The 12,927-nt window shown below is 34.8% G+C and overlaps 1 protein-coding gene across 9 annotated transcripts in view; it reads right to left on the reverse strand.

The window, feature by feature from the left end:
- The window catches only part of CDC42BPA (CDC42 binding protein kinase alpha), a 294,110-nt gene that overhangs the window by 166,872 nt on the left and 114,311 nt on the right, over window positions 1-12,927 (reverse strand). For all 9 annotated transcript variants that reach the window (XM_061160193.1, XM_061160196.1, XM_061160190.1 and 6 more), the window contains one exon: window positions 1,476-1,624. In XM_061160193.1, coding sequence (XP_061016176.1) covers window positions 1,476-1,624 — 149 coding nt within the window. The remainder of the gene's footprint in view (window positions 1-1,475; window positions 1,625-12,927) is intronic.

The raw sequence follows: 12,927 nt of genomic DNA on the forward strand, positions 1-12,927 counted from the left end.
ATGTTGAGAATAATTATAAGACTGCATACAGTCAGTGGGAAAGGGTCCTATGATCAGTTAAGAATATTTGTCACAACCTGGCAGAAAGGAGGGTAACAGAAATACCTTATATTTACTATATCTGGATGCATATTTTTCAGAAATGATCATTCCTTTTTGAGAACTTAGATGTGAGCCAAGTAACGTTTCTCTAAACTCCACAAGTCAAAGACTAGCATTCTTTAAATGTTTGATGAAATGTCTTAAGGTATTTTTAAATGACAGTCCTCAGCTAAAATCTTGGATTACTGCTTAAGCAACAAAAAAGCACTTTGGGTTCTTATACTATAATTCACTCTCAAGACTACAGTACTATCTTAAAAACTGCATTGTGCTTTACAATTTTTAAAGTGTATTCATATTTTAGTTTTCAATAAAATTTGTGATTATCAGATATCAACAGAGAAAAGCATGCAAATAGGAAAAGTAAAATTGAGATCTGAAAACACAAAAATTTTTAATCAAAATATTATTTTAATGGTGTCCTAAAACTTCATTATTAATTAAATCAATCATCATAAGATATGCACAACATAAGATACCCACATCAAAATAAACACTGAGACAGAAAAATTTTTTTCTGCCCCCATTCCCGTTCTTCACAGAGATTACACTTATCACTTGCAACTCAAAAAGAAACACGCACTGCTATCTTAGCATAAGTTACCCAAAGTGAGGTCACTAGACCAGCAGCAGTATCAGTAGCATCACCTGAGAAGGTAGTTAGTTTAGTCGCTAATCATGTCTGACTTGTGGAGTTGCAAGAGTCGGACACAACTTAGTGACTAAAACTAACACCTTCTCAGGTGAGGCTACTGATACTGCTGCTGGTCTAGAGATGCCAATTCTCCAGCCCCATCCAACCTACTAAATCAGAAACTCTGGAGTTTTAACAGCCCTCCATATGACTCTGATGCATATCCTCAAGTTTTCAAATCTCTCTCTTAGAAAATGGTTGTTCTTTCTAACATACCAGGATCCCTTGACCTGCTTCTCCTTAGTGTCTCTGCTCTTCCACATTTTGCACAACTCAAAAGATTTTCTCACCTGAATGATTAATTCACCAATAACTCTGGGAGGATTTCCTACTTTCTTTCCTTTTAAAATGTGAGGCTGCCTTTGAAACCATCCAATAAGTTTTAACATTTTTTATTACACATAAATTATGAAATGTTTAAATAGAGATTTTTAACATCTGAAAACAGGCATAAAAACAGGCCTATATAAATGTCATTTTGTAAATGGCCTTTTTCTTTTCATTCCATCTTAAACTATATACAAAATAACACATTTGTAGGAAATTTTTAAAATAAATCATTATACCTGTCAAACAGTTTACAAACAAATCATCCCATGGCCATCAAAATGATCACTTTCTTACAAAAACATCTCTTCTGACATTCATATAATCCACTCCTTCACTGCCTCTTACTCACCTGTGTACATAATGCAGCTGATGAACTGAATCAATTGCTATCACCATCTCAGCCAAGTAAAATCGAGCCATGTCTTCAGGCAATCTATCTTCAAATTTGCTGAGTAGAGTAAGCAAATCCCCACCAACATAATAATCCATAACCAGGTACTAGGAATGAAAATATAAAATATACTCAATAAATACGAGTGAAAAATCAATGTACTTAATGTACAGCAAGGTCAAACAGCACCAGATCAAGTACTTTTTTTGTTAGTTAACAAGAAGCTATGTAAAATGACCAGCAGCACTCACAATAAGTCTTAAAAATTTCATAAAGTAGTAAATAAATCTTCTAACAACTGGAACAGGAAAAATCATGGGATTATCACTGCTTTGATGTTGTCTTTAAAAGTGAAAAATAACATCATTATCATCAACCTACAACAACAGATCACAGTTTTACCAACATTTCATATATGACGGTCATTTATGTTGAATAAATTCATCTTCATCATCTCTATATTTTCCTTATTTCATCTTGAATCAGTAAAGACTTTTCTTAGGTATACATAAACAGAGGAGAACTAATTTTAGATACAAACTCTGATGGGTATGTAATATTGTGATTTATAATAAGAAATATATATATTTTTGGAATAGAGTAGAGGGTTTCTTAAAACCACTGGAATTTAGAAAGATGGTAACAATAACCCTATATACAAGACAGCAAAAGAGACACAGATGTAAAGAACTGTCTTTTGGACTCTGTGGGAGAAGGTGAGGGTGGGATGATCTGAGAGACTAACACTGAAACATGTATATTATCATACGTGAAACAGATCGCCAGTCCAGGTTCGATGCATGAGACAGGGTGCTCAGGGCTGGTGCACTGGGATGACTCAGAGGAATGGGATGGGGAGGGAGGTGGGAGCGGGGTTCAGGATGAGGAACACAGGTAAACCCATGGCTGATTCATGTCAGTGTACGGCAAAAACCACTACAATATTATAAAGTAATTAGCCTCCAATTAAAATAAATAAGTTTAAAAAAAAAAACCATTGGGATTCCCCAAATGACAATATAAAGGTGTCTTTTGTTATTTATAACAAGTTCCTTTCAGCCACACCAGAGTTTATAAGGTGACTCTTGGAAAATCTCTACGAAACCTAAGGATGGGGGCTGGTTGCCTGGGGAACCAACCAGAAGGAGAGTATCGAACTTTCAGTCTCACACCCTCACCCCCAGAGCCCTCACTTGTGACCTCCAGGGGAAGGAACTGGAAATTGAGTAAATCATCAATATCTATATGATCCAGCAATCCCACTCCTGGGCACATATCTGGAGGAAATGATATTTCAAAAAGATACATACATCCTCAATGTTCATAGCAGTACTATTTATAACTTCCAAGACATGGAAGTAACCTGAAGGTCCACTGACAGATAAGAGGATAAAGAAGATGTGGTATATATGCATAATGGAATACTACTCGGCCCTTAAAAGCCTGAAATAATAACATTTGCAGTAACGTAGCTGGATGTAGAGATCATCATATTAAGTGAAGTCAGTCAGACAGAAAGACAAACACCATATGGTATCACTTATCTGTGGAATCTAAAATATAACACAAATGAATTTATTTTCAAAACAGAAACAGACTCACTCACCTACATAGAAACAAACGTAGGTATGGTTACCAAAGGGGAAAGGAGGTGGGAGAGGGATAAATTAGGAGTTTGGGAATAGCACATACAAACTATTGTATATAAAATAAACAATAAGGTCCTACTCCACAGCACAGGGAACTATATTCAGTATTCTACAATCAAACATTATAAAAAAGAATGTGCATATGTGTGTATGTGTATACCTGAATCACATTGCTATACACCAGCAACTAACACAGCATTGTAAATCAACTATGCTTCAATTAAAAAAAAATCAATGGCCAATTATTGATTGGCTTAAGTTGTGAGGGCTTCATAAAAACTCAGAATGGGGTTTACAGAGCACCTAGGTTGATGAACAAGCGGAGGTGCTGGGAGCGTGGTGTATCCTGAGACTGGGCATGAAGCTCCATGCCTACCCTTCCCATCTCTTTCAATGGGCTGTTCCTGAGTTCTGTGAGCTGCTTTAGCAAAGAAACTGAATTTGAGGAGAGGGTGGTAGAAATCTCTCATCTACAGCCTGGATGTCAGAAGCACAAGTAACAACATGGACCTTGCTTTGGGGAGTGTATAGTGGGAACATCTTGAAGGACTGAACCCTTAACCTGTGAGATTTGATGCCTTCTCTAGGTGGACAGTATCAGAATTGAGTTAAATTAGAGGACACCCAGCTGGTGTGGGAGAATTGCTTGACACGTGGAAAATCCACACATCTAACATCAGAAGTGAAGTACTGTGCAATAATGTAAATAAAAACAATAGTGTTCCTGTACAGTGTGAGTACACCAAAAAAGAAAAAACAAGGAGTATACAACAAAATGTAATCTGGGTTGTTAGATTATAGACTATGCCTGTCATAACTTTTTGCTATTTCTAGACCACTTCTTTGTTATTTTCTAGATATGTATTACATATACATGAGTATATTGTTATGTTACATAGTTTATGTTATACAGTGAGTGAAAGCTAAACTTAGTGGAAAGAAGGCTTTGTACTCAGAAAGATCTGCATTCAAATTCTAACTGTGAGTTATAAACGGATTTTGAAAAATTAATTCCTTTGGCACTTTACTTTCTTATCTATATAACTACAATAATGTTACTTTCTCCAGAGTAGAGCATTTAACAAGAAGGCTAGTAAACAATATATTTAAATGCCAGTTATAATGTCTTAAGGTGATTTTATTATAGAAAGGAGTTACTATTTCAAGTTTATTACCAAGCTGACATTAAGATTTAAAAGTCTTGAGAAAATTCACATTCTTATTATTATACATTAAAATTATAAGCATGGGCAATTTTGTTAAATAAAAGAAACATTTCATTTTGTTAATCCTTGAAAATCAGGAAAACAGTGTATTTCAAATTATGGTCTATGGTTTACTTGCTGTATTTACTAGGTCTAATGTTTAACAGACTGTCAAGAAGGTTAGAACAGACTAATTTAATGTAGTAAAATTTTGTTCTAAACATGTTGCTAAAATTGGTGATGGATATGGAGAAGAAATCCACAGCTCTAAATAACTTTAAAAAGAAGTACTGATTATAGTAGCACACACAGAAACTTTTCAAATAAAAAAACATATCTATTAAAACTAGAATCTAATATTTATACACAGAAAGTCATAAAACATAACTTATTCTCCAATAAACATTTACTAGATGCCAATCAGGACTTTTTTTTGGTACCACACAAAGTATAAATAGATCAAAGGCTTTTACATCAAAAGCTCTCCTCTCTTGAAAGTGTACTCTATTCTTGCCATACCAGAATCCTAAATTCTGAGTATACCATCTATCAATAAACAGCTAAAAAACAATCATCCTAACATTTTTTCCACCCACCGTCACCATTTAAAACTTAGGCTCCAAGAGTCACTATCTATTCCTACTTTCATCCTCACATGCTTTGTGCTTCACTTAACAAACCCAAAACTCCACGAATTCCTTCCTTCCAATCTTTTAGTGTGCATTATGTATCTCTTCTACAGTATACAACCATCCTTGAGACAGAATAAAACATAAGTACTTAAGTATTCCTTGCTTTCCTATCCTGCTTGCTAAGAGTGTTCTGCCTTTGACTATTCACGTTTTCCCCCTATCTTGTCCTCAGAGGTAGAGTAGGTGCAGTAAAGACAGAATTCAGCAACTGGGAAAAGCAAGAAGCAGAAAACACAAAAGGAGATTTGCAAGAGAAAAGAAAATGAACTACACTCGCAATAGGGTTTTAGTGTTAGACAGACAAAACGCATCCAAAAAGGCAGACAAGTAATAATCTCATGTAGGAAAAAAAGGCCCTTTTCCTCTACAACATATCCCAGTGACTGTCTCTGTCATTCTTTTATGCTTTCTCCTTTATTATTCACTATAACATTCAACTAAATCATCAGGGTTGAGTCTACTTCCTACTAAATCTGTGAAGTCCATCTACTTCTAACCCTACCAACTATCAACTATCCTAATCCAGGATCCAGGCCTCTCTTGATTATATCACTACTGCAAGTTTACAGCCAAAGTGAACAGTTTTCTATAATACATTTTATTCTGTAGATAATTCTCTTGGGAGTGGAAAATAGAATACAGAACAAGAGAGGGACAAATGAAATCATTCACTAATTCCATATATATATATATATATATATATACACACACACACACACACATATACATAAAATGTACTACGTGCTAACATTACATGTATGCAGGGGAGATACAATTAATAAGACACAGTTCTTGCCTTCGTGGTATTTGCAATCTAATGAAGAAAAAATACAAATAAATGGGCATTTTTAATGTAATATAAATCTCTGACAGAGATAGGCAGAGGGTACCGCTGTAGGAAGAGGAAAGGAAAAGAACCTAATTTTAATGTGGTTCACTTATTCATCTGAAATCTATTGATTTTTTTGTACAGGGTGTGAAGAGTATTTTCTCATATGCAAAGAGTCAATTATCTAAAACAAGTAGTTAAATACCCCCTTCTCTCCTCCAGTTTAATTGAAATGCCCCTTCATCACATTTTAAGATGCTAAATACACTTGGGTCTGCTCTTGGGCACTCTATTCCGCTGCAGTTGTCTATCTCTGCATCAGTGTCCTACTGCTCTCACTGACTAGTCAGTAAAGTGTAACACCCAGGAGGACAAGCATCTACTTCTTACAGGCTGACCACCTTTAAAATGCTCAATATGGCAACAATGTCTTTAAACGAGTTTACGAAAATTAGAGACTGAGAGGCAACATCCAGATGACATGTTGAGGAGATGATAATTTAACATAGAGCGGTCCTACCAACTGTCAAGAAGAGGGGAAGGAATCCAGCAAAACTAGGCAGAGGCTATTAACAGGTAACTCCCTTAAGAGGAAACACAATTAGCCAATACATACATAATCAAAACTAAAGCAACAATGAGATATCTTTCATCAATGCAACTAGCAAAAAGATCACTACTGTTTTAAAGAAAGTGAGTTAAAGAACACTGATTTTTTGAAAGATGAGTGACTACAACTATTTGGGAAAGTAATTTCACACTATTTATTGAACTTTAAAAGATGCACACCCCTCGATCTAGCATTTCCACTCTTAGGAATATCAGTTCAGTTCAGTTACTCAGTCGTGTCCGACTCTTTGCAACCCCATGGACTGCAGCACACCAGGCCTCCCTGTCCATCACCAACTCATGGAGTTTACTCAAATTCATGTCCATTGAGTCAGTGATGCCATTCAACCATGTCATGTCCCCTTCTCCTCCCGCCTTCAAATATAGTCAATTAAAATAAAAGGTCCAATGTGTAAGGCATATGGGCAAGAATGCTTACTGTACAGCACTGTTGATAACTGGAGCAAATATGAAAATATGAATAGAAATCAACAACAAAACCGGTAATTGGATCCACTGAATATATTCATTCTGTGAAATATTATACTGTTGCCCAAGAGAAAATTAAACATATATGCCCATGAGATATTTTAAGTGACAACAGCAAGCTGCAGTGTAATATATACTTTGTAATTCCATTTTTATAAAAAGGGAGAAAATATCATACACACACATACAATTCTACAAAGCATAAAAAATGAAAGAATACAAAAAAGTTAACATCAGTTACCTTAAGAGGGTGAAACTGCTAACTTTTTAATGTATAGAGATCACTGTACAGAGCTCACTGTATAGAAGGGGAAAAAAATCTAGTCAAACTGAAGTTGACCAATGGAGTCAAGTTCTGCTAAAGGCCAAAGGTGATGGAGTCAAAGGCAAAGGACAACAGGAATAATCCTAAATATAAAGGTATACCTCATCCACATTGATAGGAAGAGGTCCAAATATGGGTAAATTTCTATACAGGGGAGAAATGAAAGGAAATGCTGAGGTCAGAGCATAGAAAGTTAAAAGTTCATGCTGGAGTAGCCAATGGCTTTCATTTTCTCCAGAAGTAGGAGTTATAGAATGAAAGTACAGTAATTATAATTTATATAATGTCCTATACTGGAGAAAGGGATATGACTGTTTATTCCTATTTTATGGCTATGTAATAAAAGAGAATGAAGATAAATTATTTGCCCAAATATACATTAAAGAGCGGGCAAGTCAGAACTCAGTGGGTTCTTGATCCTCTGATCAGTTTCCATCTTACTCAAATTAAAGAGACTCAGCGTTCAGTAAAAAAGCTGCCAATATCCATGACATAAAGAGCATGTACTAAGCACTAGGATAACAAAAAAAGAAATTAAGGATACAGGCCAAGTCTTCAGAAATTTTGTATCCCTCCAAAATAAACAGGTCTCTAGATGTGAATATACACATCAGGAAATTTCCAATTCTGAATTTCTAAAAAGTCCTTAATTAAAAGTTTTGCTTTTTAAGGAACAACATTCCAAGGAAAGAATGCTAAAGTATATGAAAATATACAATAAAAGAATGCTATGAAGGCATACAATAAGCCATGTGAAAACACACAACAAATAAACAGGGCAAAGGAAAAAACATTTCACAGAACAGATATGCTTTAGAAGTCTTCTTAGGGAGAACACCAAACTCCTCTAGTCATCTTGTTGTAACATGTAATAGTCAGTCCTTAGAGCCCCACTTTTATTTATCCCTTCTAGCTTTTTGTTTTTTCACTCTTTACAAAAGTACCTTTCTAACTATTCCTATCTTCAGCACAAACTGGATTCCTGTAAGAATTTGAAGTTCATATGACTACATACAATTCAATAAATATCTTTCACCTGCTAATCAGTTTACAAAGGCTAATTCAAAAAGTAAAATTTTTGCTTTAAATATCTTCCTGTTTTTTTTCTCAAACAAAAAAAAAATAATAGGAAAGAGTGGATAAAAAATATGAAGAAGAAATTTTGTTGCTTTGTAATATTCTAAATGATGTCTAAGTGATTAAGTTTATGTGTCCATATACATGCAACCAAGTAGGCTTGTCTTCAGTGAGTTTTTAAGGAAAAAAATGTTCTAATCACATCTTAATATCATTCATTAAATTATTCAACTTCTTCCTAGTAAATAAAATGCACATATGCTATGATTACTGTTTCATAAACCAAATATAGTGAATCTGAACTTATTACAAATGAAAGTCAAGTTACTGAATATTTACCACAGCTTTCTTTAACTGTATAGCTCTGAAAATTTTATTACTTGTTTGACTGGTTTAGGGCTACTAGGGTTAAAAGTTATTCTGGAAAATAACTATGTATAATAAAATTTCCTTTTGGGTATCTACAGTTAGGCTTGTCAATATTTTTAAACAATTTTATTTTCTTATATTTTATAAATATTCAAAAGAAAATCTTTGATGATAACTAAGATAATTTAGGACTTCTGACTCGTACCATGAAGGTTTCCATAAGGAAAAGTTGACAGTTTACAGGAGATCTGAGTTCTACAGCATTTCAGTCCTCCTCAGTTACTGTGAAACTTTAATATAAGTAATGACTGGCATATACACACAATTTCTTAAAAATGTCTCTGAAAAAGAAGTATTAATCCTGGTGTCAAATACAAAAAGCACAGATAAGACTCAATAACTCAAAGGAGAGAGAACCTCTGAGCTATAAATCAGGCTTTTTAAATTGAAAATTAGGCAAAATTTTGCTATATAAAATTTGGTATTTGGACACTTTATTTTCATTCTATATATTTCTATTTTTATAGCAAATGTAGATTGTAAGCAAACCATAAATATACAGTGTTAAATCTATCCACAGTAGAATACACTGTCATAGTGGTCTATAGTCCTTAAAATTTTTGCAAAGCTATGATAAACTGTTATAATTTTGCTAAGCAAATACTTGGCACATGTTTGACTTTTAAATTTGCTGATCTAGGCAGATTACATTTAAAATGATACATTCATCCCTAAAATTTCATGTAAGTATGGTAAATTCAAGTCAAATATTTCAATCAATTTAACAACTGAGCAACTAAAATGTGCAAAGCTCTATGTCATGACTTTTAGGCAATCCTGACTATAATCCACAATAAAAAATATGGTTTATATGAATATTCAGTAATGATTATAAAAGAAATAAATGTTATGAGATAATAATTATTCTTATTACTTGAACTCTGTCATTTGATATTCTATTTAATTTTTTAAGTGCTGGTTGTAAGCTACTAAATTGATTTTATAACTCACTAATGGGTCACAATTGGAAGTTTGAAAAACACTACTATACTCTGGAAGCATGTATGGGATATAAGTACAAGTAATGACCCTGCTTGAACATCTTGATCTCTCCTGATAATCAGACAAACCCCCCAACTATTAAGTTTCACTAATCTCTAATTATATTTTAGCTAAAGATAGCAGGGTTCATGTCATTTATTCAAAAATTTTTTAAGTTGTACCAAAAAAATCAAAGACACACACACACACACACACACACACACACACACACACACACACACACAGAGGTTAATCATATAATAGCCGTACTAAAAATGTAAAGGTAAAATGAAATAGGAAAGCTTAATTCAAATTGTGAATTCTGAATTACTTTAAGACAGAGAATTTGAGCACAGTTTTAAAGTACTGGCTAGACTTCAACAGGACTAGTGGCAGGAAGAGGAAGAGGAGTGACATAGTATGAAAGGTATTATGGAAAATAAAAATGAAGAAAAGTATAGAAGAGTACAGAGTATGTTCAAGAATGGAGGGTATTCCACTGAGGCTGAAACAAAGAATTTGGGTGGGCACAGTATTTCCAGTCATCTCTTTTTTATTGAGCACCTTGGACTGCAAGGAGATCAAAATCAGTCAATCCTAAAGGAAATCAGTCCTGAATATTCATTGGAAGGACTGACGCTGAAGCTGAAGCTCTGATATTCTGGCCACTGGATGCAAAGGGCCAACTCATTAGAAAAGACCCTGATGCTGGGAAAGATTGAAGGAAGGAGTAGAAGGGGACAACAGAGGATAATGGCCGGATGGCATCACCGACTCAATGGACGTGAGTTTGAGCAAGCTCCAGGAGACAGTGAAGGACAGGGAGGCCTGGTGTGCTGCAGTCCACAGTGTCGCAAAGAGTGGGACATGAATGAACAATAACAACAATACTAAACGCTGCTAATGGTTTCCTCTACCAACTCTCCTTGCTTTAGCTTTCATGGTGCAGTATTTTGATTCTCTTTCTTGCTCGGATCATGTCCACAAATTTTCTACTTCAAGTGTGTCCTCTCTCTCTGTCTTCTCCAGGCACACCTGTTTTCTCATTTCACAAGCACTACTTATTGATTCTCATTCGCTCCTTGTATTCACTGTTATCTGCAAAAGATGTTGGCCAAGTTTTCCTGTAAAGGACTACACAGTAAATAGGGTTTAGGCTTGGCAGGCAAGAGGCAAAATAAAAATAACGTATAGGTACATATACAATAACAGAAAAAATTTCCACATATTTCATTAGCAAAATTCAAAATATAATGATAATTAGTACAGACTACTAATGAGAAAATGTAATACTTTTGTAAGGAGAGGGGACTATAAAAGCTTGCTTAACTGGAGCTCAAAGTTAGTGATCCCTATAACAAAAGAAAGTTGAATTGAAAGTCGCTCAGTCATGTTCAGCTCTTTGTGAACCTGTGGACTATACAGTCCATGGAATTCTCCAGGCCAGAATACAGAAGTGGGTAGCTGTTTCCTTCTCCGGGGGATTTTCCTGACACAGGAATTGAACCGGGGTCTCCTGAAGTGCAGGCAGATTCTTCACCAGGTGAACTAACAGGGAAACCTCAAGTCATCAAAAATCTACTGCAAATGTATATCTGTAAATGCTGATCTGGAATGAGATTCTACACATCCCATCTGTGAAACTATCTATTCAGAAGAAAAGGTACTGTCAGTTCACGAGTATATAATTTTGATTGAGCATATTCCTCAGCTGTAAGGCATTTATAGAATGCTATAAAATTTTTCTCCTGATACTTGGGTTTAAGCATGTCATTACTGCAGATTAACCATGTCTAAGTGAAAGTTAGATGGAAGTTCTTCACTACCCAGTTAAACGGATTTTGAACTATGAACATTTCCTTCGCACTTGCATCAGGTGCCAAGAACTGATGTTAGAACTGTAGTTTGACCTCAAAAGATCTATCTGCTGCAAATCCATACGGAAATGGAGATCTCTCTCCTTTTCACTTTTAACAATATGGGAAGTAGATACAGCAGCTTGACATTTCTTGTAATTCAAACATTAGCTGTCAAAATGACCACCACAGCATAGCTTTTCATGGAAGTGTTGTTTATTTTGAAAACATATCAAGTCTACAGGAAAAGCTAATTTCCAAGCCTATTCAATACTTTACAATAATGGTTGAAGGTGGGGTTTTAGGCTCAGAAATATTCAGCAAGGTCTTTGTTCAAAATAGTGTAATTAAATGTTACCACTGCAAAATCAGTGAATGGGTGTATGGCATAGCAAGAATGTTTGGCTTTTGATTTGACCAAAAAAAAAAAAAAAAAAAAAATCCATGGAAATGACAATAGTTGTTTCCAAAAAACTGAATGAAGCACAACTTTGATACTACTGGTTCAATACATGATAGATTCAAATACTTGCAGCAAGCTGCCTGCTGATTAACACGAAAATGAACATCCACAGGCTTTAAGCACCTAATATTTTCAAATAATTTGTAAATCTGTCCAAATAAGCCTTTTCCTCTTTTACCACATTCAACTGTAACACATTTTAGCAGATTCCAATTCAGGTTGTATCAAAACAATATTTTCTCAACTTCTTTGAAAATACTAGGTTGGTACAAAAGTAACTGCAGTTTTTGCGTTGTTGAAGTTTGACTTTGATACTGGAATATATTCTTAAATAAATGTGGTTATGTTATGTATCATTTTAATGCACATTTCTCGCTTTATGGTTTTTTTTTTTTGCTACTGACTTATTACTTGCTGTTTATTTTATATTTATTTTAGACTAGGAAAATGATGTTAGACAAAAAGTAAATTCAAGTAATTTTCTTAAGTTCAAAATGGCTCATAAAGCAGCAGAGACGACTCACAACATCAACAATGCATTTGGTCCAGGAACTGCTAAAGAATGTACAGTGGTGGTTCAAGAAGTTTTGCAAAGGAGACAAAAGCCTTGAAGATGAAGAGCACAGTGGCCATACATTGAAAGTTTACAACGACCAACTGAGAGCCATTACAGAAGCTGATCCTCTTACAACCACACGAGAAGTTGTCCAAGAATTCAATATTGGAATTCAATGTTCAATGCCATTCTACAGTCATTTGGCATTTGAAGCAAACTGGAAAGGTGAAAAGGGTCAGTATATGGGTGC

The sequence above is a fragment of the Dama dama genome, chromosome 14 (assembly GCF_033118175.1).
Source record: "Dama dama isolate Ldn47 chromosome 14, ASM3311817v1, whole genome shotgun sequence".
NCBI lineage: Eukaryota > Metazoa > Chordata > Mammalia > Artiodactyla > Cervidae > Dama > Dama dama.